The 26725-nt window shown below is 43.2% G+C and overlaps 2 protein-coding genes across 4 annotated transcripts; one reads left to right on the forward strand and one right to left on the reverse strand.

The window, feature by feature from the left end:
* The first annotated feature begins 394 nt into the window (after nt 1-394).
* On the forward strand, nt 395-12580 carry ostf1 (osteoclast stimulating factor 1). Its single transcript, XM_061816941.1, has 10 exons — nt 395-566; nt 5955-6001; nt 8871-8921; nt 9214-9277; nt 9354-9407; nt 9493-9600; nt 10961-11010; nt 11109-11187; nt 11425-11523; nt 12274-12580. Exons 1-10 carry the CDS (start codon nt 533-535, stop codon nt 12330-12332), a joined length of 645 nt encoding a protein of 214 aa, XP_061672925.1. The 5' UTR covers nt 395-532; the 3' UTR covers nt 12333-12580.
* Nucleotides 12581-12957: 377 nt separating this feature from the next.
* On the reverse strand, nt 12958-26725 carry mapkapk5 (MAPK activated protein kinase 5). 3 transcript variants are annotated; one of them, XM_061816939.1, is made up of 15 exons: nt 26049-26725; nt 25834-25903; nt 23892-23965; nt 21399-21474; nt 20286-20383; nt 20098-20206; nt 19744-19833; nt 19543-19638; nt 19393-19473; nt 19136-19323; nt 18209-18329; nt 18002-18132; nt 17319-17434; nt 17149-17253; nt 12958-15987 (listed from the first exon to the last, which is right to left on the reverse strand). In XM_061816939.1, exons 2-15 carry the CDS (start codon nt 25867-25869, stop codon nt 15893-15895), a joined length of 1416 nt encoding a protein of 471 aa, XP_061672923.1. In that variant the 5' UTR covers nt 25870-25903; nt 26049-26725; the 3' UTR covers nt 12958-15892. The 3 variants fall into 3 exon arrangements, with proteins under 3 accessions (XP_061672923.1, XP_061672922.1, XP_061672924.1); XM_061816938.1 differs by having other exon boundaries at nt 25834-25963; XM_061816940.1 differs by lacking the exons at nt 21399-21474; nt 26049-26725 and having other exon boundaries at nt 25834-25894.

The following is a 26725-nucleotide window of genomic DNA, read 5'->3' on the forward strand; positions in this document are numbered from 1 at the left end:
TTTATTATTATTATTATTATTAGTAGTAGTAGTAGTAGTAGTAGTAATAGTAGTAGTAGTAGTAGTATTCATTGCTCTGGAGCGCATCACAGTGAGATGGATATTTTTAAAATCTTTTTTTTTTTTTTAGCTAAGAAGGAAAATAACAGAAACACTTCAAATCTTTGATAGCTCTTCAACGTAGCAAATATTTAATGCAGTTCTTGTATTGAATTCGTGGCTGTAAATGTGAATACATCTACCCAAAAAAAAAAACGATTTGAGAACGTGGGAAAGGATTAAAAACGGGTTAAAACAAATACACTTGAGTAAAAATAGACGGAAAATGCGTTCTTCATTTAACTCATTGAAATAAAATAAGTATTTTTTTTTCTTTGTGCACATGCGCAGAGCAGAACTTCCGGGTAGCCCGAGCTAGCATCGACTTCCTCAAAGGGAGCGACACCCAAGTGCGTGTCCTGCTCAACGAACGTTTCCACTTTAATTTTCTACGCGGTGTTTCGATTTTGCACTTGACTTTTCATCCTCCCCGATGTCCAAACCTCCTCCCAAGCCGGCCAAGCCAGGTAAGAGCAACTCTACGTCGGGCTCTTTGGTTACATTTCGAAAACTAGTTCGAGCACCTTGTTACGCGTTTTTTTTTTACGCTTGGGGAATATCGTGAAAATCGCCTACTGAATGGTGTATTTCTGTCTTATTTTGAGTGTTCACGCAAAAGAGAGACGTAAAGTCTGCATGTGAACACTGAGGGAAGAACAAAAAAAAAAAAAAAAAAAAAAAAAACGAATGAAAAATCGTGATGTAGTTCTCGAGACATTCGGTTGGCCTCTGACTTCCCTATTTGCACCAGTCCTGTAGGTGAGCGTGTTGCGTTTAAGGTCGCAGGTTCAACGATGATGACAATTGATGCATTCTGTGCAGCTCGCACTGCAGATGTCTTCTCAGCTGCTTGGAATTCGAAAATGAGTATGAAACATGTGTAGACCATAATTAAGTCTTAAGTCAAACTTCATGTTGCAAGTAAATCTCAAATTACTTGTGCGGGGGGGGGGATGGGTAAAAAAATAGCAAGTAAAGTCCTAACAACATTCAAGCAAGTCAAGTCATGATTTGGGTTCACGGGTCTTAAGTACATTTTTTTTTTTTCAATCTTGGTCAGTCTTGGGACCAGAGGCAAAGTAGCAGTGTCCCAATTTTTTTTCTTCAAAATTTCCTTACCGTATATCAAAATTGACTGTCATCGGAACATAAATAAAATGAGCCCTAGTTTGTAACAATCAGATGAGGATTAGGGGTCTTGATACTACGTTTTATTTTGATAGGAAGAAATCAATGTAAATCATTAGGAATTGTGTGAAAAATGATCAGATGTTCCTTATTAGTCGAGATGAAAATGTAACATGACAACGCGGAGCGTCTGCCGAAGCACGATGCCATCAAACGGAGAGAAAGGAAATCAGCAGAATAACGTAGAAGTAAATATGTGCCGTCAGGATTTGAATTTGAAATGCCACAGAAAACAAGATTTGAATGTAAAATGTAAAGTGATCAGATTTTCCATCCAGGGAGTCCTCGGGTTGAGACGGTCTCGACCTAAGACATTTTGGACTTTACAACGCCCGTCCTCCGTCCGCCATTTTGTCTGGCTAATGGTTGTCCGTGTTTGTGCGGCGGGAGTATCTTCGCATTTTTCACCCTATTCTTTGATATTATGGCCCCGAAGAAGACAGCTGTGTCTTTTAGCAATGCTTCTGCAGCCAAAAATAAAATCCATTACCATGGAAACGAAGCTCAAGATGATAAAAAGATTGCAGAAAAGAGAGACACCAACACCACCAAGGCTTCAGTCGGTCGACCGTGATGACAATTATTAAAGACAAAGCCCGTATTTGATTGCACGTGAAGGGTTCCATTCCCATGTCGGATACAATGATCGCAAAACAAGGTTCTTTGATACTTGTCGAGATGGAGACGATTGAGGACCGGGTTCCTTGGCAATAGCTAAGCACAGCCTCCACTTATTATCTTATCGTACATCATCTTGTTTATTTCACTGTATTTTTTTATCTTTATACAAAGTATTTTGATGTAAATTCTGACTTTAATTGCGGAATCTGACTTAAGTCGAAATTTGAGTTAACAGCCTATCCTCACAAGAGTCGTGGGCGTGCTAAAGCCTGTGCCGGCTACCTCTGGCAGTTTTTGCTGTTTTTGCTATTTGCTAATGATAAGGGATCTATAAAATTGATGGATGATAGATGGAATCAAAATTTATGTTTTGGATTAAATCAGGAAAAAGAGTGGCAGCAAGGTATGGAACACTTGAGGAAAGGAACAATGACGCTAGCTAAGATTAGCTTTGCTAAGTTCAGGTTTGCTCACCGGTACCTGGTAAAACATTGAACTAAGTTTTAAAAGACAATAGAGGGACTGGTTTTGGAACAATTTGTGTAAAAAAAAAAAAAAAAAGTCGTTACTAGAGTTAATAAGCACAAGTGCTGGGCGCAAAGGGCCTAATTGTGCGAATATCTGTTGTCACTGAGCAAGATTGTGTGACGTGACTTGGCCCCACCCCTGCTTTGCAGCGCAAATAATGTCCACTTTTCTAACGACAGGCATTTTGAGTTCATTAACAATGCAAATAAAAATGAATTCACGGTCAGCTGTCCCCATATTCCATCAAGGTAATGCAATCAAATGCCCAGCTTTATCATAAATATAATCTTTGCCTGATCTGTACCGTGTTACTGCGACGTTAGCACCACTTAAAAAAAAAAAAAAAATGTTCATGTGTGGAGTTCTTTTGTGGGGTGTTTCAATCTCTTCCTGATCATTGAAGGTGAAGCATGCTGATATGACCTTCGATGTTCATTTATTCGGAAAATACCTCCACGATCTCATCTAGTTGTGGATTTAGGAGCCTTGCTCGAATGTGTCAACGTGGATTTATTTGTTTTTTGATTGCGCTCAAGTGGTAACAAAGGGAGTAAATGAGGTTTTACTGTCTGTTATTGTCTTGCGGTTATTCGTGACATTAAGGGCGCACGCTATTAATTATTCACGTCAAGGCGTCGTTGAAGGAGAACCGACGCGCTGTTGAGATGGGGAAAATCATGTCGAGCCTTTTACTACTTAATTCATGGCTATTGACGTGTTCTAGCAGAACATTTTCTTTTTGTCCTTTCCAAACCAAGAATTTTGTCCGCTTTGCGTACTGTTGCTAAAAGTGAACACAATTGCAGATGCATGCATTGCATCATTGTTTTGAATGCAGAAAATATTGAATTAGCAACCTTTTGCACGTTGCAAATTGTACACAGCAGAACACAAAATGGAATTTTCATGAATGCAAGATCCCAAAACACATTCCCACAAACCGTGTGACAGTGAGCTCCTCTCTTATTGGTTGCAAGAATTGGGCGAGAGAGTGACACGTGAGGAAAGCGTCCCAAATCAACATCCATTTTAGCTCGTGATGACTTTAATCTCATGATGAGGACTTAAGATGCCATCATGAGTCTTATTTTTTCTCTCTTACTACACGACGCAAAAACCACCTTTTGGTTTTGCTACATCGCAAAGATTTTTTAAAAGAAGCAAAGCTTGCAACGTCTGGTTTATTCTGTCGACGCTCACTGAGCTGAGCTGATTTTGCGGTGTGTGACGTCATGTTAACTTCCAAGTCTTGCAGGACAGAGTTTCAGGTCTGTTTTACAAGAATGCTTTTGTTGATTTGACTTTGTAGAAATTGAAAATCGTCACCACGAGTTTTCGATTGGCTCCATTCTCAAAAGCACACTTTGTGATCTCGAAAAACACAAGCGTATACCTGTAAAAATACACCTTTTGCACTTTAAAAAACACAAACCAACACGTTTATTCATGCAGGAATGTCACTTTTGTGTGATGATGCGTTCGCTTTTAATTAAACTTGGACTGCTCCCGTCTTGTTGGCATCCACTTTTTAAAGTGATTCATCATTTGTGTGTGAGAAAATATGCGGTCATCGGGCTTAAAACGCTGGAAGTCGGCAGCGCGGCGTGTGGGTTTCCTAGCGACGTGATTGGGCTTGCGTGCTGCGCTTCACAAGCCGACGCGCGGCGCATAATTGACATCGACAGGATCGGGCCTGTGCAGTGTGGGGGAAAAAAAATATGTCAAAAAAAGAGCTCCGGCGTGTGGGAGGGGTGCTCGCTCACCTTTAAATTGTGCTGCATTCGTCATATTAAATACAAACGCATACAGTAACAAATGGAGAAAGACTCACAAACTAATTACAAAAAAATCCCATGAATTGATGATTTTGCGTCTTGCCAATTCTGCAATAACTTACGTTGCAGTTTGCATTTGTGGCGGACCGCCTGCGTCTGCGCGTGTGATCGACGCGACGTCTCTGCGGCCCAATCTCAATTTGTAACCTCCTCGCTCCTCCCTTTCACGTTTGCTCCCGCCGCCAGAGAAGAAAAGTGACAAAAGTGTGTAGAAAAGCAGGGCTCGGTCCCCGATGTCGCCAATACATACAGATAACCTGTGTCAAAACTTTTTTTTTTTTTTTTTTTTCTGTTGTTGAATTATTATGACTAAAACAAACGTGTTATGCTTTGTCTCACATAGAATTTAATTAATCTAAAACGTGATTGACAGTACCGTAATTTCTGGCCGACAAAGCGCAGCGGATTATAAGCCTCACCCAGTACATTTGGAAAGGAAATACCATTTGGTACATACATAAGCCGCAAGTGGTCACATTGAAACCCACTTTTGAACATGAAATATTTAGAAAGAAAGACGGTATACAGAGTTTTCAAAGTTTTAATATCTCGGTTTAACTTAGCAACAACACGGTAGCATGAACAGGGCTGGTTTAAAAAAAAACATACTGGTAAAAAAAATTAACACACCCGTGGCAGCTACACAGTAACAACACTGTAGCACAGCACTAACGGGGCCGGTTAAACAAAAAAACATACTAGTAAAAATCACTGAGACACGGCAGCGACACACTAGCACGGGGCTAACGCTAGTGCAGCGCTAATAGGGCCGGTTTAAAAAAAAAAAAAAAAAACACATACTGGTAAAAGTCACTTCCTTGGCACATATGTTACACCGGTCTTATTTTTACCTTTTCTGCTCGCGTGCTCCCTTGCGGCCGATAGGGGAAAAAATGCACAAATTAGCCGCATCACCGCACAAGCCGCAGCGTGTGTGTGTGTGTGTGGGGGGGAGGGGGTTGATTTGCGGCATCTAGGCCGGAAATTTCGGTATTAAGTTTTCCCAACTCCAAAAGGTGAGCGGGCTCGTCCAAGCCCCACACCGGCTGCCTCCCACCCCTGCTCGCAGTGCATATTTGGAACGTGTAGACACGGTTGATGTGTTGACTTTTGTATTATGTGGAATGTCAAAACTGTATTAACTCTCAAAATGTTTTCCAAATGCTGTTGACATGACAGCTTTATTCTAGACGTCTGTTGTCTAGTAACCATAAAACAGTCTGGCATTTTTGGATTATATGCCACAGAAACTCAAGATTTGTGTATTTTAAAATAGAATCATCAAGAAATGACAAAAGATGAACTTTTGCTGTAAAGTCCTTCTGTTTAATGTACGATCCAGCTGGTAATCACTCGTTTTTATTCATTCATGTCAAATAAGGCTCATTGATTCCCCCCCCCCAAATATTAAGATGATGTATGTGAATGATTTTGTTTCTCTCCGATGGCGTTAACTTCAGCATTATTCTCAAAACACAAGATTGTATGTGTGCGCGTGTGCTTCTTTTTGCTCTTGTAAGAAGCGCTGGCGTATTGCACTGAATGCAAAGTTCCCCAAATATGCCATCCAAGCTGAAATCCACCACGAGTGGACCCCTTTTGGTTCTGGTGGCCACCAAGTGGATTTCCGCCCGCTTTATGGCATGAACTCAACCCGACGTCTTTTTGTGGTTTTCCTTGCAGGCCAGGTCAAGGTGTTCAGAGCTGAGTTCACCTTTCACCCCAGAACTGTAAGACACCTTTTTTTTTTTCCCCATGTTTGTCTTTGAGCAAAGGATACAAATGATGGTATGCGCTAGCTGTGCTCCCTCCGAATACCGAAAAGAAATGTGACTCAATCACTGTCATTAACGGGTGCGTAAAATTTGTTACGAGTAGAAATACGTAGATTGAAATGGATCGAAAGACGTCGCTTATTTTGCGTACTCTTGACTAATGTTGCCTCTAAGCTGCGCCATTGCGCACTTGTCGCACACTCTCAGCGCACATGAAAACCTACTTCTACTTCCTGGTTTACCTGACACCGGCCCCCTCCGCTCTTAAAGGGGTACACTCATAATTACAAACAGAACACACAGCCGCAACTTTATATCTGCGGGCATGACTGGTGGACCACATCTGTACATTTTTCAAATGCGATTGATGAAAAATGCTAGTTGCTGATTTCATGCCAGTTGGACGTTCAATACAGCTGAACGACAGAAGTAGAGACCATTCGAAGGTTGACATTAGCCAGTTTTGACGGAAGTTGTGCAGTTACCATAGCAACTGCCGCAGAGCTAATTGTTTGCTCATGGCGAGGAGGGCTCATCTTGCAGTCCACCCAGTCTAAATTAAAAAAAAAAAAGTGAATTGGTTTGCTTTTTACTCGAGGAGGCACCACTTTGTCACTTCATTAAATTACAGTGTTCAGCCCAACAGCCTTTCCATTTTTTTGGTAGTTTTTTTTGATTGGGGGGGTGTGGCTTATTGCAAAAGATGGACCACTTACATGCAAAACTTTACTCAAGGTGTTGGCATACCGGCCAAAATGACACCAAGCATCAAAGTGGCCAATCGTGATGCACAATCATTAGCACGTAAGGCAAGATGGACGTCACGCGTTCATCCACCATGGAAACGTTTGTCTTTTAACTCGTGAGTGTTTGACCTTGGAATGCATTATTTTTACAGGGTTCGCACGCGTTCCTAAAAGTGCCTAAAAACCCCCAAATTTTCGAAGGTGCATTTAGGGGCTCCTAAAAGTCCTTAAAATCCGCGAAAACCAGTCGAGCCCCTAAAAAGGCCTTAAATGATCAAAAATCAAAGGGAGGACCTCTACCGCCAAAATTCTCCCGAAAAAAGAAAAATGATCTTTTATTTAAAAAAAAAAAAATAGCGATCCGTCTAGCGTCTAAAACATCCGGAAATTGTCAACGGAAGTCACAGTGTTGACAACGAGTCGCCATCTTGTCATCGCTATTCCATTGTTCGTTTCCGTGAGTCGGCATTTGACTTCGTCTTCGTTACGCCTCTCATTGATCCAACTTGTATCACGGGGAAGTGCATTTTTCAAGATGCTCGGGTTGAAAGTAAGGAGTTTGGAAGCTGGGTTCGTCGAGATGCAAAAGATCGGCACATGTTTTACTGGCATCTGGGCAGCAGAGCTACCGGCTAGGAAAGATGGACGTCAAAGCGCTGGAGTCGCACCGGGGGGGGGGGGGGGGGGGGGGGGGGGGAAGGAGACACGCTGATTTGGCGAAGACTCGCTCATCTTCCGTTGGTATGAATCTGTTTGTAAAATATCAAGATAGTGAAGCATCAACTTCAGGCAGTGGTACGAGCACCTCCAGTTGTCCAGCCGGAAGTCAGGCTCTGTGAACGTCGTTCAGTGCACGAAGGCGGACTCGTGAAAGGCAGAGATCGTGCGGACTTTAAAAGTGATCTGCAGCCGTTACAGTTACAAATCTTGTGAAAATAATTCGAAAGGGTTTGCAGTCATGCTCCCAGACAGTGACATTGCTAAAAACTACCACCGTGGGGAAAGGAAGACTTCGTACCTGGCTACATTTGGCATCGCTGCCACTTTTCATCTCGACTGCCTCAAAGCCAAAAAAGCCAGAATAGAGACTGACATATCTCCGCTCATTGAGAAGGCAGAAGAAAAGAGGAAGCTGAGGTTCATCACCGAGGACAAGAGAGCCTCTTTGGCACCTCTGCAGCAGCAAATAGAGGAGGCAGTGGGTGGGCTCAAGGAGCGACACTCGTAGGGGTGCTGAGACAGACATTTGTTGCAATTGGAGTTAGAATCAGTTTTTCTCTAAACGGTTATGTGAAGACGTTGACAATGGTCACATCAATGAGAACTACCACAAGGGGGCGACAGGTGATCACTGTCACAGGAACCTTTGATGAACCAAGAACAGCCGATGGCACCATTGGGTGAGTCTTTTTTCCCTACTCTTGGTTTCCCGCGATGGCCCGAAATTTTTTCCGTGTCAGCCCTAAAAAGCCCTTAAATTTTTGGGGGTCCGACTGAGTATGAACCCTGTTTTATAACCGAGGAGGAAAAATACCGTAATTCGCGGCCTACAGAGCGCACCTGGTTACAAGCCTCACCCGGTACATTTGTAAAGGAAATACCATTTGGTACACACACAGGCCGAGGCCGTGTAAAAGCCGCAAGTGCTTGCATTGAAACACGAGATATTTACAAAGAAAGACGGTACACAGCGAGTTTAACGCCAGGGCCGGTTAAGAAAAAGCATACTGGTAAAAATCCCCGAGACGCGGCAGTAACACGCTAGTGCAGCGCTAACAGGGCCGGACTGGTAAAAGTCACTTCCTCGGCACATACATTCCACCGGTCTCACTTTTACCTTTTCCGATCGAGTGCCCCCTTGCGGCCGTTAGGAAAAAATGCACAAATTAGCCGCATCATTGCATAAACCGCAGGGTTGAAAGCGTGTGGGGAAAAACTCGTCTTATAGGCCGGAAATTAGAAAAATGAAACTTATCCATCCCTGTCGGGTTCCGCCGCATTTGATCATAAACTCGTCCGTTCAAGGGCCGACAAACGGGCCACTTGTCCAACTGTCGCGTTGTTTTTGTATGTTGCAGCCTGATGAGCTTTACTTCGAAGAAGATGACATCCTCTACATCTCTGACTCGGTAAGACCATCCTCGAAAAATCCGCTTTTACGGTACATCTTAAATCAGGCGCCCAAATCTCATAGTCGTAAGAAGTGAAGAGGGAAAAAGAAGTTAACACACTCGGACCAATGAATCAAGCTTTTTTTTTTTTTTTTTTTTTTATAGTTTATATGAAGTATTAGTTCCAGACGTATCTTTCGTCATCGCTTTGTTATGAAGAGAAATTTTGTGACAAGTGTTTATATATAAATAGAAAAGCTCTGTTTAAAACCAATTTATGAGTTTTTTTTTTTTTTTTTTTTGTCCTCAGAGTGACAGTAACTGGTGGAAAGGAACATGCCGGGGGAGGACGGGCCTTATTCCGCGCAACTACGGTAAGTGGGGGAGGACATTTGAAATCTTTTTGGCTCGTGAATCCCAAGTGGCAAAATCAGCGGCGGTGCGTTTCAGTGACCGAGCACGCCGAGTCCATCGACCACCCGATGCACGAAGCGGCCAAACGAGGTGCGGCGACCGCCCGGCTGCCTCTTTCGTCCCGTCGCCTCCGTTGGCCGTGACCCGTTCCCGTTTTGTCCCGATTTTGACTCAGGGAACCTTTCCTGGCTGAGGGAATGCGTGGAGAACAGGGTGGGGATCAACGGCCTGGACAAGGCGGGCAACACTGCCCTCTACTGGGGATGTCACGGAGGACATAAAGGTACCGCGCTGCAGTAAAAACTACAGAAGTTCTCCCAAAAAAAAAAAAAAAGGTCTGTGATTGCCTTTCGGTGCCACAAGGTCGCGATCGTTGGATTCTGGTTGTAGCCTTTGGGCCTCCCCTTTCCTGTCGTGACGTGACAGCACCACCGGATCATAAACCGCGTCCACTTTGTAGCCTGACCCCGCTGTAGATATGTATTGTACATAACGGTACGGTGTGAAATTAGTCATACAGACTTTTTGTAAATACAACGACTGTAACACGGCAGTAAAACGACTCAAACATCCCAGAAAAGTTCTTTTTAATTCACCGTCTTCAGTATCGCCGTCGAAGTCCGTCCCGGCGTTTTCGTCTCGAGTTACAGTTTTAAGGCATCGGTCGACGTAGGGTCTTCCACGCCGTCCCGTGCGTTTCAAATCCAACTTGCAGACCTTCGCTTGTGGCCAAGTTTTGCGAGAGATTTTAGATTAACAATCTAGATTTTGTCTTTGTGCTTGTCGCGGTGCGTCCTGCTTCGAAGGCGCCGAGAACTCGCCAAAACGTCGTAGCAAAAGGTAGCGGCGCCGTCTTCTGGGTACAGTTGGCACGCGGTGATGATTGGGGGAGAGCGCAGCCATATAACGAGGTGAAGACACCCCCCCCCCCCCCCCCCATGTTACTCCGAGTGGCAACTTTTCCATTGGCCCTTCCCTGAAATGTTGAAGGGGATTTCCATAAACGCCGTCACGCTCAACCTGAGACATTTGCTGCGCCGGCGTCGCTCATTGCTTTTAAATCCATCCATCCATCCATCCATTTTCTTAGCTGCTTATCCTCTCAAGGGTCGCGGGGAGCGCCGGAGCCTATCCCAGCTGTGGGCGGGCCACACCCTGAACCGGTCGCCAGCCAATCGCAGGGCTCATGGAGACAAACAGTCGCACTTCAAATCACAGCTTGGGGGCAATTTAGAGTGTCTTGTTTTTTGGGATGTGGGAGGAAACCCACACAGGCACGGGGAGAACATGCAAACTCCGCACAGGCGGGGCCGGGATCGAACCCGGGACCTCAGAGCTGTGATGCCAACGCTTTCCAACTGAATCCACCGTGGCGCCTGTAGAGAAATGTTTTTTTTCTATGGAAAGCGCTTTCCGTGTCTTGTTTTTGCATTTTTTTTTTTTTACATTTCACGGTGCCACAAAGCAAAGAGTATTGGCGTCAGTCACTGTTCTGTTTGATAAGTTTCTTTTCTCCCATTTTTTTTTTTTTTTTTTTTTTTTTTTTCCCTGTGCGTCACGGTTCCTGTCTGACTTGAAGATGTCAGAAAATGTCCCTCTTTGCCCCAATGAGCCGTTTACATTTTCTTTTTTCTGACTCCTAGACGTAGTGGAGCTTCTGCTCAGCCAGCCCAGCGTCGAACTCAACCAGCAGGTGAGAACAAGTTCAAAAGAATTCAGTGTTCGGGCACAAACACAATTTAAAAAAAAAAAAAAAAAAAAAGTGTTTTTAAACCAAGATTTGTTTTGTAGAATAAGCTTGGGGACACTCCTTTGCACGCTGCTTCTTGGAAGGGTTATTCCGACATTGTTGCCATGTTGCTGAACAAGAGTGAGTACACACGTCAAGGTTGCAATATTATTTTGACAGGAAAATACTTTTTTTTTTTTTTTTTTTAAAATATTGTTCACTATCTATCTGCTGCTTGTTGTGACGTTAGCACCCACCACGTAACGCTCGTCACATGTTTGCTTGCAACTCGAAACATAAAAAAATTCTAATCAGCAACACGTGTATCAAAAAACAAAAAAATACTAAAGGTATGTTTTGGGTTTTTTTTTTTCCCAGACGCACGTACCGACGTCCGCAACAACGAGAACAAGCTGGCTCTGGAGATGGCCACCAACGCGCAATGTGCCTCGTTGCTCAAGAAGAAGCTGGCCAGCTGTAAGTCCCGAGCCCCGATGTTGACGTTTTCCCAAATACGGTGACGCCTCGGTTCTCGACCGCAATCCGTTCCGGAAAACGGTTTGAGAAGTGATTTGTTTGAAAACCGAATCGACGTTTCCCATTACAATGAATGGAAAACGAAATAATGGGTTCCAAGCCCAAAAAAATTAGGCTTTTTTTTTTAAACACTTTTTTTAGGTTTTCCTGATAATAAACTGCATACTAGAAATACATGTATAGTTTAAATACTTTATGTAATAAAATAAATGAAGAAATATATTTATTTTTTGCTTAAAATGTATGCTTTAGTAGTAGAGAACGCTAGGCTGGGAGTGCTTTGCCATATCTGTAGTGACTCGGCCCCCAGCCTTGTAAATATTTTGTATGAACAAAAGTGCACAATAACTTTAAACAAGCAATTTGCCTTCTTTGGAGTAGTTTGAAAAGACAATAACAAAATGCGTCATTGGCGGGTCAGCTGCCTGCGGCGCCGCGCGCATTGTTATTTCCATGTTTTTTCAGCAGCGTGGGAATTCACAATAAAGCGCGTCGTGGGTCAGCTGGTCTGGCCGCGCGCAATATATTATTTCCATGTTTTTTCGGCTGCGTTCAAGTTCCGATTTTCGCTCGAAAACGGAAGCAGAAAAATCTCAATTTCCGTTCCAAAACGGGGGACGTTCGAGAACTGAGGCTTTACTGTAGATGCTCTCATAACGCAAACAAAACCATTTTGTTTCTTTACCTCAGCCATCACCCGCTCACACAGCAACGCTGAAGAGTATTTGGATGATGAGGACTCGGACTGAAAAACGCAAAGTCTGGAGACCGACTTCAAAAAAATGGACCTTGTCGTCGTCGTCGTCGTCGTCGGCGCGGTTTTTACTGTAACTCTATTTTGAACAAAGCCCTCAGCGTCGCAGCAGTGTAAATTTGGAACCTGAGGACGATTCGTCGTCTGGCGTGTTGCACAAAAAAAGGACCAAAAATGCAAAAAATATTGATTTCCGCACAGCTGTCGATCGTGCAGGCAGACAGATTTTCCTTCTATTTGTTCCTTGGTCCACTTAAATGTCATTCCACGTACTCCTAAATGGTTAAAAAAAAAAAAACCATCTCAAGTCATCGTTGTGTCCATTTGTTCTTTCCATTTTCAAATGGCACGCCAACACCGTCAAACAAAAGCGATTCCATTGTTTATTTCAAATGACAAAATGTCATTTTGCTTTTCCAATTCCCAGTTTGAAATGACAAGTATGAACGATACTCTAATTTAGAATAGTTTTCAATCCCATCACGGGAGCAGTCTTGCTGCTTTATGACGAATGATTGAAGATTAAAACAGTGCCTTCTGTATGTAAAACAGTCATGTTGGTGGTTGTCAATTGACTTTTCTCATGAAACACTTTATTTCTGCAATTAAAAGAGTTTTGAATTAAAATGCTTTTATTTTCTTTTTATAAACATACAAAATGATGAACGATGGAAGCATTTGAGCTCAATCTGTGGTGTTTTCATTGCAGCAAGAAGCACCGAGCTAACTGGTTAGCATGATAAAAAGAAAAAAAAGTTGTAATATGGGACAGAAGAAGTAATTATTAACCCTAAACGTGACAAAAAAATAAGTTGCACGATCACAAAAAGTAATAATGCAGGAGAAAAGAAATAGTGGAATAAAGTCAGTAAGTATCATGACCCGAGCTGTAACGTCTGCGACAAAATGTTATGTAATGAAACAAACGTTAAATGAGAAAAAGAAGAGAACGAAAGCACGACATAAGACGAGAGCTATCGCAAAGTCTTTTATTACAAAGTCAGCAAGTTCAAGACATTCCAGAGAAGGCAGAAATATGTCAAGACTTCAATGATGGGCTCGTGCTACATCAGCTGAGAAATCTTTTTTTTTTTTTTTTTTTTTTTTAACATTGATGCTTTTGAATCAGATGCTAAACTAAAAAGGCTAATTAAAAAAAAAAAAAAGAACATTTTTGATTAGTTACTTCAGTTGAGCTCCCAAAAAAATGTGAAAGCCATTTTAGAAAAAAAAAAAAAAAAAATCCCATTTGTGGAATGATTTATATATTTGAGAAAATACAAAATAATGATTTGAACAATTTTGTACTCCGAAGTCCCGAAGGCACATTTTGCTTGTGCGTTAAGGCCTTCAAATAGTTTTGGAAGTTGGAAGTCGTCCAGGAGATTTCAAGAGATTCACGTTCGTCAACAAATCCCCCAAATATTCACATCATCAAATGACGGAGCAGAGCATAACGAAGTCAAAATCCAAATCCTCAATAGTTTCACTAACGCTGAACGTAAACGGCAGAAATCATTTCCTTTCCGTGAAAAGTAGCGTCGTCGGTGTAATATTTCATCCTTGGCGTTATCCGATCAGCGACAGATTGGAAAAGGAAAATCCATATTATTCCATCCACGGGGATCAGAGAGCGAGCATTTAAGTGGCGGAAAAGAAACAAGCTGTGAATATCGAGCGACGCGGAGTTCTGCTGGCTCAACACGTCGCCATAGAAATGCCACACTGGCTCGTGGCCGACATGATGAGCGTGCTATGGACAAGATTCCATATCATCAATTTTAGCACACACATGCGTTGGTGGACGCGACAACGCAGCATTTTGGATCCGGACCCGCCATATATGGATGGGGGTATATCATATATATGATATACACACACACACACCCATAAGATGGACATTAACACACGGAACTAGACCATATATGGACAAGGCCACTTGGCTAGACCCACATATGGATATTACTCCACATTATGTTCATATGTGGGCTTGACTCCATATGACAGGCATGAGCACATGGACTTGGACGAGACCAGATGGGGATACGGTGGTTAATCTGGTTACAACGTTGGCCTCGCAGTTCTGAGGACCCGTGTTCGATCCCGCCCCTCCCTGTGTGGCTTTTCTCCGCTTTCCTCCCACATGCCAAAAACATGGCAATTGGAGAGACTAAATTGCCCCTAGGTGTGATTGTGAGTGGCTGGCGACCAGTCCAGGGTGCCCCCCTGGGCAATGATAGCCGGGATGGGCTCCAGCACTTGTGTTTGTGAGGATAAGCGGCTCAGAAAATGGACGGTTGGGGATATGATCACAACATTAAGGCCCCCATAATGGGGGGTGGGCTTTATTTACTTACAGCTGTTCAAAATGTGTTCGGGAATACTAACGAATGCTTCTTGAATACGACGTTGAGCCGGAATTTTGGGAGGCGGCACGGTGGCTCAGCTGGTAAAGCGTTGGCCCCACAGTTCTGAGGACCCGGGTTCGATCCCAGCGCCGCCTGTGTAGAGTTTGCACGTTCTCCCCGTTTCCTCTCACATCCCAAAAACATGCGCCAGGTGTGATTTGTGTGACTTTTTGTCTGTATGTGCGCTGCAATTGGCTGGCAACCAGTTCAGGGTGCGCCCCGCCTCCTGCCCTCCCCGCGAGCCTCGTGAGGATAAGCGGCAAAGAAAATGGATGGATGGAGTTTTAAGATGATCAATATCGTCGAGGGAACTTGATTCTGTACTTGTTTTTTTTCTTTGAGATTTGAGTGCTTCGGTAGGTTTGAATGGGCACCAACGGCGTCTCCGGACAAGATGAAAAGGGAGCCGTTTAAATGCACCCGGCGACAAATTGGGGAAGGAAGGACGTATGAGGATGGACACCCACGAGCAAAGAAAAGGCGTTTCTTTGTCAAGCAGGAGGATGTCGAACTCAAATGAACGCTTTTGAAACAAATCGTACAAAAATGAGCCGACGACGAAGGCTGAATCGGGACTTTAACGCGAGAGACGACGACAACAACAATCTTCTGGATGGGTACGAGATGGAAAGTGACGCAACAAAGAAAAGCGGAAGGAGGAAGTTCCAGTAGGAAAGATTTGATGTGCTGGGAGGACGAAGACGAGGAGCTTCTCCTACAAAAAAGAACAACTTTAGCTCGAAAACATATCGTGTGCATACAAATATGAATTCTTCTCTTTAAAGCCCGCTCACAGGCAACAACAACAAAAAAAAAAAACGGTACATAAATAATGGAACTTTTTCTTTAAATAAATAAAACAGATTGGAAAGTTAAAAGAAATGAAATCATTGATAAAACAAATTACTAAAGGCTGCGAATAAAAATTCCCTCCAAGAAAATAATTTCTCACATGGATTTTTCTCTCCTTTTTTTGCAAAAATGAAATTTTTTTTTCTTTGCAAGTACCAAGTTTTTTTGTTTTTTTTTTTAACAGCTGTACGATAGGACTTGCAAATGAATCCAGGGGGAGGAAAAGCACATTTGACTTTTTATAAAAGCCGTGTTAAAAAGATGAATATAAAAAGGATGAATAGAAAGACGTCGACTAGTGCGACTCCTCCAGATTTGTCCTCTCTTCGATGGCCTGTTTTACGATTTCGGCCAACTTCAAGCGATCCACCTTATCGGAGAACGCGCGACCTGCAAACACAAAGCACCAAATGAAACTTGGGCGTGGTGCTCAAAAGTTTGTTATATCTAAAAAAAAATAAAATTACAAAAATGTTATGTTACAGATCCCACACATGAATATTAAAATCAGCCATTTAACCGTTTTGGTCGTATTGCGTCTGGTGTGTTCCGATAATTTTGACACAGAACAACACCCACGTAAAGGCCGTTGAGCTCAAATCCAGTCAGTCCTGACCCAAATCTTAAGTGATCAAACGAAAACATAATAATGCAAGATCAAAGGGCACAAATGGACAAAAAGTCATGAAAGATGAATTTAAAAAAAAAAAAAAAAAAGATTTTCCCACGAGCTGGTACACCAAAATTTGCGTGAACCATTTATTTTTAAGGGTAATGTAAGATCAGTTTTGAAAAGAAAGTATTTCAGGATCATAGTTTGTGTTATGATTATAGTTCTGAATTCTGAAATATTTGGAGGCGTGGCAATTACCGTAATTTCCGGCCTACAAGCCGTGACTTTTTTCCCATACTTTCAACTGTGCGGTTTATGAGGTGATGCGGCTCATTTATGCATTTTTTTTTTTTTCTAACGGCCGCAAGGGGGCACTCGAGCGGAAAAGGTAAGCATGAGACCGGTGGAATACATGTGCCGAGGAAGTGACTTTTACCGATCCGGCCCTGTTAGCGCTGCGCTAGCGTGTTACTACCGTGTCTCAGTGATTTTTACCAGTACGTTTTATTTTTTTTTACCAGCCCTGTTAGAGTTAGTGCGGTGCTAGCGTTAGCGTGGCGGCACTGACGTTAGCATTAGCACAGCGGCACTAACATTAGCGCTAATGTTATCGTCTGCGTGGCGGCGCTTGCGTTAAACTCTCTGTGTACCGTCTTTCTTTGTAAATATCTCGTGTTTTAATGTTGGCACTTGCGGCTTTTGCACGGCTGCGGCGGCTGTATGTACCAAATAGTATTTCCTTTACAAACGTACTGGGTGAGGCTTATAACCAGGTGCGCTCTGTGGGCCGGGAATTACGGTACATTATTTTTTCTGCTCTTCGTGACGGGGCTCAGTCTCACTGATTTTTCGGGGGAGAATCGCTCATATTTTGGAAAACTGTTTAAGGTGTGACATCATTTGGAAGTTCAAGTCAAGCAGCAGAAGTGAGCACTGACCGTCCCAACTGAGGCCTTGCAGGCCATCTCGCAGGAGTTTGCAGTCCCTGTTGAACCGCCAGGCTTCAAACATCACCACGTTCAGCTTCTCGTCCTCGTTCTCGCCTGAGCAAGCACAATTTCATCAACGTTTCCAAATTGTTTACCGTCTCGTGTTTTTGTTGACTGACCCGCCTGCGGAAGAATACACTGTGCAATGACATCTCGGAGTTTCTCCAGCGCTACGTTGGAGTCCTCGCCGCCGTTCTCTGGGTCGTGAATGAAGAAACTGTCACCGGGCTTGGGCCTGCAACAAAGGTGACGTACTGTTCAACCATCAGAATCAGAAGCAGCTTTTCAATTTATTTCCGGCTGTCGGTTTCTGCACTGGTACGGCATTCGGAACAAAAAACAGAATCATGCTGCACTCATTCCCAACTTTGACAGTAGTCGCGGATAAATAAAGAAATGCTTCAAAAAAAATACATCTGGATGTACAGGAAATACCAGTGGATGAACCTTTCTGCCAGAACATAAAACAAAACAAGTAACTGACCCCGCAAAACTCGTTATAATTGCCTCAATAAATGCACCACCGACTATTTTGGTGACAAAAAATAATCTAAGTTGTCCTCACCAGGTTCAACCCGTTGGCAACTCATCATGTGCGTCAGAAAGAGAGAACACAATCTTTCCTCATTGTATTCGTTGAAATTTATGGATCAAAAGTATGGACGCTTTTGGTGAGTATTCGTATCGGTATCAAACCTCTCTCCTGAGAGCATTGAGTATTACAAAATTAGAATTGCACAAGTAAAAGCCTCAAATAAACAACCAAAGCTCCTTCACTTGACATGGACATAAGCAAACTGACCCAAGGAGTTTCCTCTTCCTGAGGATTGGGTTGTTGACGGAGTTGAGTGGCTTCAGGCTGATGTTCAGATCCTGAATCCTCATGTTGGCCAGTTGCTCCGCGTGGGCCTGCTGGATGCCTGCGACCACAGCCTGAGAAACGTCGCCAGTGTCACTGCATCTTCGTTCAAAAAGACTCCAACAGTGTCTTTCCCCATCCCCTGCCCACCTTGTCCATCATCATCTGGGCGGAGGGCAGCACGTTGTCCAGGGCCTCGGTGCAGTTGAGCCACGGGTGAGACAAGACTCCTTCGATGGTCAGCCTCTCCTCTGGCTTCACCTTCAGCAGCCTGAAGGGAGGTCAAAATCAGCTCATAGTCGGTAGTCCGAACCCGAAGACTGGAGATGTTTGTGTACGACGACGTGAATTCAGGCCCGGTAACCGCTGCCAGAAAACTCTATAGCCATTCAAATACAAAATTACACGAGACCTGGGTTCGATTCCTTTACGCCTCCTGATCAAAACAGAAAAGGTTTTCAAACGGCTGACGCCGTGAGATGTTATCATCAACACTTTACGTGTTGCTTTTTGCCGTACTGTTGCCTTGCCTTGAATTTCAAGAGGAAATCTCAGATGCGAGCAGCCACACCAAACGTGCTGCATCTTATTGTTTTATTGCCTTCATTTGCCCACACGTGGGGGGTGTAACGACCTCAGCATGAAACCGCTTTTTGGACAAATACCACGAGACCACTTTGCAATGATAATAAACTATTCAAGCTTATTTGTCTTTAAAAGAATCCTTGTCTGTGTTATCGACTAATTTTCTCCACAACAAAGGAAACATTTTTTTTATATGTAACAAAAAAAAAAAAAAAAAAAAAAATCTTATTTTCTCCTCCGTCCGCAAGCAATAGAAACTCAGCACAGTCACAAAATTAAAACCAGGCCGTCATTCATTCAGTCCAGTCGGTCTCTTTCAAGGCTGTTCACTATTATTTTGCACTAGCCAACAATATATAAACAATAATCCAAATCGCATCTCTGCGTCTGCCACTAATATTGCTTGCTTGCAGTTAATCGCGGCGTTACAATGACAAAAAAATGATTCTATTTGTTTATTTTACAGGGCATTGACAATGTAACTAAACTCACTTGCGCACGATGTCCTTGGCCATCTCTGAGATCTGACCCCACTCGTCTTCAGGGAAGTCGAAGCTCCCCATCATGATCTTCTTTCTCATGTCCTTGGGAATGGTGCGACTGTGATGTTTGGAGTAGAACGGAGGGTAGCCGCACAGCATCACGTAGATGATGACGCCCAGAGACCACAAGTCACAGCTCTGGAGGGAGACAACGAGACTTGATTCAAGCTAGGCTGGCGATCCTCTCGCTTCCCGTCCAAGTCTCACCTTGTTGTAGGTGTACGGAGTGGGTGAGGTAGGTATGATTCCAGACTTTTCCTTCTGGTGTCTTCTTTGAGCCTCAAGTACCTGCAGAGCAGCAACCAGGTTTCATATGCATTCTATTTAATGGCTGTTTATGTTTGTTTGGTTTTTTACCTGAGGTGCTACATAGTAGGGAGTGAACTGGGGTGTCATCAAGTCCCCCTGATCTATTTTGGCAAAGCCAAAGTCACACAGCTTCACAGGAGCATCCTGTTGAAAATGTGGAGAAAAAAAAAAAAAAAAAAACAACAACAACAGTAAAACACGGCACGAACAACATCATTTTAGGCCGATTGGGAAAATTCCTCGAATTACCAAAGAGTTATCCTTGAAGAGCAGGTTCTCTGGCTTCAGGTCCCGATGTGCAATATTCAAGGAGTGACAGTGTTCCAAGGCTTGACTGATCTGTAGGAGTAGTCATGTCACAAATTTGTGTGTGTGTGTGTGTGTGTCTCAACAAGTGCTAATGGCCACGTGGCGTGCTGATCTAGTGTGACATCAGCTGCGGAATCTAAGCAGGGAGCTGCTAAAAGAGGCTGCTAGACTTGCTGATAGTCAAGCGAGAAAAAAAAAAAAAAAGGTTTCACACGTCTAAAACGTGAGCAGACGACAACACTGGTTAGAAATCAGGAGAGTGATGCCGTGTGCGTGGATACTGCCACTGCCTACCTGCTTTGTGACTTCGCTGGCCATTTTTTCAGTAAAGTGCCTGTGCTGACTGATTCTGTGGAACAGTTCGCCGCCTTCCATCATCTCCATGACAATCAGAAGGCGAGCTCTACCAAATAAAACACTTTCAAAAAAAAAAAAAAAAAAAAGAAGCATGAATAACGCAACGGGATGGGTGGACACGTTACCTCGGGCTGGTCTCGTGTGGGAACTGGACACTGTTGGCGTACACCTCCAAGATTTGGACAATGTTTGGGTGGTTGGCACACATCATATGGAGTCGCACCTGCAGGCAAAAACACAACATTTGAACATAAAATACTGTACGATAGTAATCTCAAACTGGAGGGAGGTCCGCGTGAGAGTGTCTGACTGTGCGCTCTGGCCAACAGAAATTTCTGCCTGAATGTGTTCATTGTGTCTTATTGCATCTTGCAATGGATAAAACGATGAAAAGTGCCTCGCCAGCGGTGACGCTCCTTTCCCACATGCGAGGGCCTTACAGATATCAAAGGGATTTCTGTGATGGAAGAGGGTGACAAAAAAAAAAAAGAAAGAAAAACGAGATGTAGCAGCGTTACGGACTCACAATGTAGCAAGGAAACACTGTACAATCACGATTCTCCCGCTAGATTTGTTGTGGTAAATTATGAAGGATATAAGTTCACGTGAGACTTTAGTGTGGTATATTTGTCCACTAACACCAGCATCTGCAATATTTAAAGTGGTGAGAGGACTGAAACATGTGACTGTATTTATCCATCCATTTTTTAATATACCCTCTTTTTTCCCTTTTCATCTTCCACCAGAAAAAGACTGAAGAAAAACATCCTACTACCTTCATTCAATTGATGGGGAAATGGGAGTAAAAATCGGTGAAATTGGCTAGCAACCATCCCAGGGTGCATCTGGTCTCTCACCCAAAGTCAGCTGGAACAGGCTCAAGCCCAAGCAAGACTCCCATGAAGACAAGTGCTCGACAAAATGAACGCGTACAAGAGGTTAAAAATAAGGTTGGTTCCAATTCCCACCCCCTCCCCACCAGAGTACACATTTTGAGAACATTTTGCTGTTTTATCAAAAACTGAGATGATGTTCGGCTCATATTTTTTCTAGCCGTGTCAGGAGAGCTTGCATGCTGACCACAAAATGCCTGAGACGTTGGAGACTGCTAATGACACCAAGGAGCCCCTGAGTTGAAGAACGTTACACTCTCACAAACAGGAGCAGCACACGAGTCAGACTGAACCCCAAACAAAAAGAAGTCAAGGGCATTGAAGAACAGGTAGTGATTGTCTGACCTCATTCCTGGCCTTCGGGCGATCAATGAGGATCTTCAAGGCCAACCGTTCCTGTGTTGACTTCTTCACGCAAACTCTTAATGAAGATAAAAGAGAAGGAGAAAGTGACTGTTTTAGGGATCCGACGTTTTCACTTCTCATCCGATACGAATTTTGCAGGCTTAAGTTTTGGCAAATGCCGATATCGGTCTGACCCAATTTCTGCAATAATCGTACTTAATTGGCTTATTTTGTATTATTACATGTTAGAAAAGGCTTGATCCCGTGATATTACTCAGAGAACAATAATTTGCAACACTGTAGGTATGACAAAAACAGACCCAGTAATTATTAACCAATGGATTATATAAACTGCTGTGCCTGTGTGGTGCATGCCATGAGATACATGCTGGGGGAAAAAAAAAGAAACGTTTTGCGTGTTTAGTTTTACAGCGAACTTGAACTGGAGTGTCAAAAAAACGTTAGGCAAGCAACATTCACTCTACCTCCTAGCACCTTTGCAAACTGTGGTTGTGACCACGTGGGCTATGCAGACCATCCAGGCGCTGATGGATTTGAGGTAAAACGCTAAAATCTGAGATTTTAGATCCAGTTAAATCTGATCCTTGTTTTGTTTTGCTGATATCGTACTGTTTTAAGAAACCTCAAGATCGCCTCGGGACACTCCTCGACTTTTTAATGCAAAGTTAATGAATGCCTATATGAAATAACATCAACTCAAGTCAGCACTGCTGCACACCGAGCGACATTGCTAAACACAAGCCAACCTCACACACGAGCAAACAATCATCTCGCGGGAACACAAAAACCTCTAGCTGGGTGGGAAACATTTTGAGGGCACCAGATATACTGTACTGTAGTTTTATTGCCACAAAACACATGGAGGAATTGTCCCGATTGAAGTAGATTCCCCCAGCAGCTGCTGCTGTATTATAATAAAATAAAGACAGGAAACAGGTGAGAAATAAAGGTAAGGCTGTTGGCAACGACAACGCCATTCATTGACCGCACTTGTGCATTTTGGCAACAGACACACACTCCACGTGTCACCCTGTCAGAGCATTCATTTATGGGTTTGTGATATATATATATATATATATGTGTGTGTGTGTGTGTGTGTGTGTGTATATATATATATATATATATATGTATGTAAATAACAGATTACCTCGGGGTTACTTTGAGCAGTTGAAGAAGAAAACGAGAGAGAAGGAAGAGTAGAAGAGGAAATTGCACCAGACCAGGAAGTGGCAGTGATTACCAAGGAGAATGTTAGTTAGAAAGGCACTAAAGAGGATGAAAAATGGAAAGAAAGTTGGTCCTGACCCGTGCAGGTATGGAAGTCATTTGGACAGATGGCTGTGGAGTTTTTGACCAACATGTTCAACAGAATACTAGTGGGTGAGAAGATGCCTAATGAATGGGGGAAAACTGCGCTAGTTCCCATTTTCAAGAAACTACACAGGAACAAAGATGATGAGCCACACAAGGGAGTTATGGGAAAGCGTAATAGAGGCTCGACTCGGGACAGAACTAAGCATTGCTGTACTTGTAACAATTTTATAGACAAGTGATTATATAGTCGCGAGTGGAGAGTGGGGGGCACACTAGGGGGGTGGGGGCGTGACAGAAAATAATTGAGAAGCTAACCTCTAACCCATCTAAACTAAACGGTCACCTTATAACAAGGACGACAACCACCCAGTGACCCTTACAAGATTTCCAATGTTACATTCAGCATTGGCCAAAGTTCACCAGCTGGAAGGCAACGCTGACTCACAGAGCAGTGCAGATTGGGGGGTTTGAGTAACAATGTTCTATTTGGGCTGGATCAGAAAAGTGCAGCAGGCCTATTAGGTCCAAAAGCCTTATGAATCACAGCCAAGTTTAGAAACAAAAGGAGTTGAGATATGGAGTGACTCAGATGTGTTCCGACAGAGACAAGTGGAGTCAGAGTCATACAGTTCCTGGATAATGGTCATAAATCAAGACAAATGAGTTGAGTTACTTGTCTCTTGCGATCACAACAACCCACATTATGCAATCACAGCTTTTCACCAGTACTGCAGTGGACGTGCTATTCGCCACCATGTTAAATATTTGTCAAACTGGAATGTGAAGCAAATGTTTAACCTATGAAATATTCAACAAAACGTGTTGCGTGGGTACTGAACTAAAATTGAAAGAGGTCCAGTTTGATCAAACACTTGTTTGGGTTGGCGTTGTGATTCAATATACTCTATATTACAGTAACCTAGTGGTCTCAAGGGGATTAACACTCAGCTTGTCTTCATTTAACATTTTCTCGTCTTTGCCGATTAACCTCATTTAAAAGCTAAGCACTGTCAGACAGGTCAAGGCACTCGTCTACAGCTAGAGCGACACATCGTGCCTTATGGATGGCTTTTTCAAGCTAAGATAGCGCATGCTAACATAGGTCAGAGATTCAAACGGTGAGTTACTTGCTTATTTTCTATCTCATTTTCGACTCACCTGACAGGTCCACTGATGCCAGCTCCGAGCTTTTGCGTCCAGTTTATGTTGTATTCCTCTAGAATGGATGCTTCCTGTAATAAGAATGCAGGTCATCAAAAGTTTGTCACAGAACAGACTATTTTTATCCATCCAATTTATTCTACATAAACCAGGGGTCTCAAATTGCCGGCTCGAGGGCCATTTGCTGCCCACGAGATGATATTTTGTGACCCCCCCCCCACCTTAACATAAAAGTTTACTGTTAGTGCATCCATCATTTTTTTTTTTTTTAACAGATGCCACTTTAACAGTGATGTGTATGGAGCTGACGACCCCACTGATCACGGTGTGGTATGTGACTTTTGAGGGTGTGATTTCGACCGGGCTTGATACAAGCAGAGGAACATTTTTCAGTGTGTGAAATTTACAAGTCAAGATTGCCATGCAGATTTTTTTTTAGTAGTTTGCACACAACTTGTTTGCATCAGCGTCCTTCTTTATCTTATTTTTTGTTTGGAAATAAGTTTGTGAAGACAGGACTTTTTTTTTTTTTTTTAAATCTAATTTCAATTTCACGCACGCGCATCTACGGCCCAACCTCAGCCAGATTCTGCCTCCAGCGGCTCCAAGGTAAACTGAGATTCCGACCCCTGACATAAAGACGTTACAAAGACAACCTCAAGAGTCTGCCAAACCCTGAGAGTTGTCGAACAAGTGACTTCGTCATAGCAATTCTATTCCACACCACATTGTCTGTGATCATGGCTCAAGTGGACACTCCAGTGCGTTCCTGTTCCCAGGAGCGGAACCCAGTCAACTCATCATTAAGCACATTGTGACCCACTTGTGAAAGCGGGGCCCTGGAGCACTTGAGATCACATTTTACTGCTGACTTGGATGCCAGGCTGGTGACACATGGAAGGTAGCAGGCCAGGAAGGAATCCCAGAGGCACGGTGCTACTAAATGTTAGCAAGGAAGATTGTGGGGGGTGGATTAAGCTGTACGGTATAAGTAAAAGTATACCTTGATCCTTGCTCCTTTAATGATAGAGGATGCACACACTTCTAGCCAAAATATACTTTTCCTTATACTGTCCTTGTGAGATGGCACTGATAAAGTCAAACCTCCAAATTGTTCTGTTGTGAAAATGTTCCAATTGGAATAAAGTGAAGTGAATCAACTTGTGACAGCATCATGAAGTAGTAAATAGCACATCCACGTCATGTACTTGAATAGTTTTTTTTTTTTTTCTGGGTACTCCTTTTCCTCCCCAATTCCAAAAACTCTGACCTGTCAATGCTTGTATTGTAATTATGACATTTGGAGGCTACAAAATGCACGCAATAAACTAGTTTACGAAAGATGCAAAATATGCAGATACTGGTTAACAATACATACTTGAATGAAAGCATTTGTATTGATTTAAATTCTTTTCACTTTACTGGATTGTTTGAAAAGCAGTTGTACCTTCAGTTATTTGGAATGGTATTAATTTGACCAATGGCTATTTGTTTTATTTGATCAATCTTTTATTAATTTACAAGTGCTGTCTATATAAATGATGTATTTTTAAATGGAGGAAACATGCAAGAAAAAATTGGCAATGTAGTTTTAAGGAAAAAATGTGATGTTGGGGATATAAATCCTTATCAGGAATTTCTTCTTCATACAAATATTCATTATTAATCCTAAAACATTTACAAATGGTGAACAATGAACTAGTATCTGTAAAAGATTAACAATAGGTTTTTATGACTACTTTTTTTCTTTGATTGCTTTAGATTTATGGCCTACGATAAATATTCAGTGTAATGAAGACATTACTACTGCGCTACAGCAGGTTTTGTGCTCGATTCTGTTCCAATTAAGTACACATTCAGGTTGCGCTGTAACGTAACTCCAACGTAAAGGGAGGAGCCCCTTGAGTACGAAATAACGTTTCCTTTCCCCAAAAGTTACCTTGATGAAGTTATCTGCGCTGTGATCTTCTGACATGATGATCCACTTGACACGGTTGTCCTCGCAAGATCTCACACAGTTGACAGTGGAAACAACGACTTAATGCTTGACCTTTCAACAAGCCTCGCTCCTGTATCCCTGGCGCGGACCAGGGCACGTTATATGTCTACTAACGGCAGGGCATGGGGACAATGTAACGCGCTACCAACACCCACCACCCCCTTGCAGCTGGTGCGATGCGGCGTCAGGTCAGCCCAACCCGGCTCACAGCCTCGGGGTCCGGCTCGCTCTTCCTGTCGTCTTGGCTCCACTGTAGTGACCATGTAGAGTGCCAAACACCGGGTGCGGTCACCATAAAAGCCGGAGAAGGCAAAACTGTAGCGGACGAGGCCACCACTTAGGCGGGGGACCGCAGGACAAGGGGGTATTTTTAGTAAGAGCGATGTTACGACAGCTAGCTCGCTTGCTAGCATGTAGCCTAATGACACCCCATTCGGGTGAATGACTACACTATCCTAACTACACGTATTTTAAATACGTCTCTCTGCCCTCACCTTAACCAGAAACAAAAACCTGCCTTTATAAACATTCCAGACAGTATAACCCCCCCGAGCAACCTCAGCGTTTCGTCGAGCTCGAGCTTAGCTAACACGCTAGCGAGTTGGCTCAGGTGACGAGTTGAGTTTGCCGCTTGTAGGAACCCAAAACCGCATAAACATCCTTCCACTGGGGTAGCCTACAGACCCCGGTTGCTGTCCACCAAAAGGGCTGCCTCAAATTGGGGGAAAGAGTCCAACAAAAGTGCCCCAGGCGACGAACGCAACTATCATGCTAATCATGTAGCATCTTGTCAGGGGTACAGCTTGATCAGTGTAAAGTACACAATAGTAGG

The sequence above is a fragment of the Syngnathoides biaculeatus genome, chromosome 4 (assembly GCF_019802595.1).
Source record: "Syngnathoides biaculeatus isolate LvHL_M chromosome 4, ASM1980259v1, whole genome shotgun sequence".
In the NCBI taxonomy this organism is placed as follows: domain Eukaryota; kingdom Metazoa; phylum Chordata; class Actinopteri; order Syngnathiformes; family Syngnathidae; genus Syngnathoides; species Syngnathoides biaculeatus.

What these genes read in the sequence shown, in the direction of transcription:
- ostf1 (XM_061816941.1), top strand. Translation starts at nt 533, where the DNA reads ATGTCCAAACCTCCTCCCAAGCCGGCCAAGCCAG. An exon ending in TCCCAAGCCGGCCAAGCCAG is followed by an intron (nt 567 to 5,954) that starts GTAAGAGCAACT and finishes TTTTCCTTGCAG; the next exon opens with GCCAGGTCAAGGTGTTCAGA. An exon ending in TCCTCTACATCTCTGACTCG is followed by an intron (nt 8,922 to 9,213) that starts GTAAGACCATCC and finishes TTTTGTCCTCAG; the next exon opens with AGTGACAGTAACTGGTGGAA.
- mapkapk5 (XM_061816939.1), bottom strand. Translation starts at nt 25,869, where the DNA reads ATGTCAGAAGATCACAGCGCAGATAACTTCATCAAG. An exon ending in CCTACTATGTAGCACCTCAG is followed by an intron (nt 19,474 to 19,542) that starts GTAAAAAACCAA and finishes GCTGCTCTGCAG; the next exon opens with GTACTTGAGGCTCAAAGAAG. An exon ending in GCAAGGCCTCAGTTGGGACG is followed by an intron (nt 15,988 to 17,148) that starts GTCAGTGCTCAC and finishes TTGTGTTTGCAG; the next exon opens with GTCGCGCGTTCTCCGATAAG.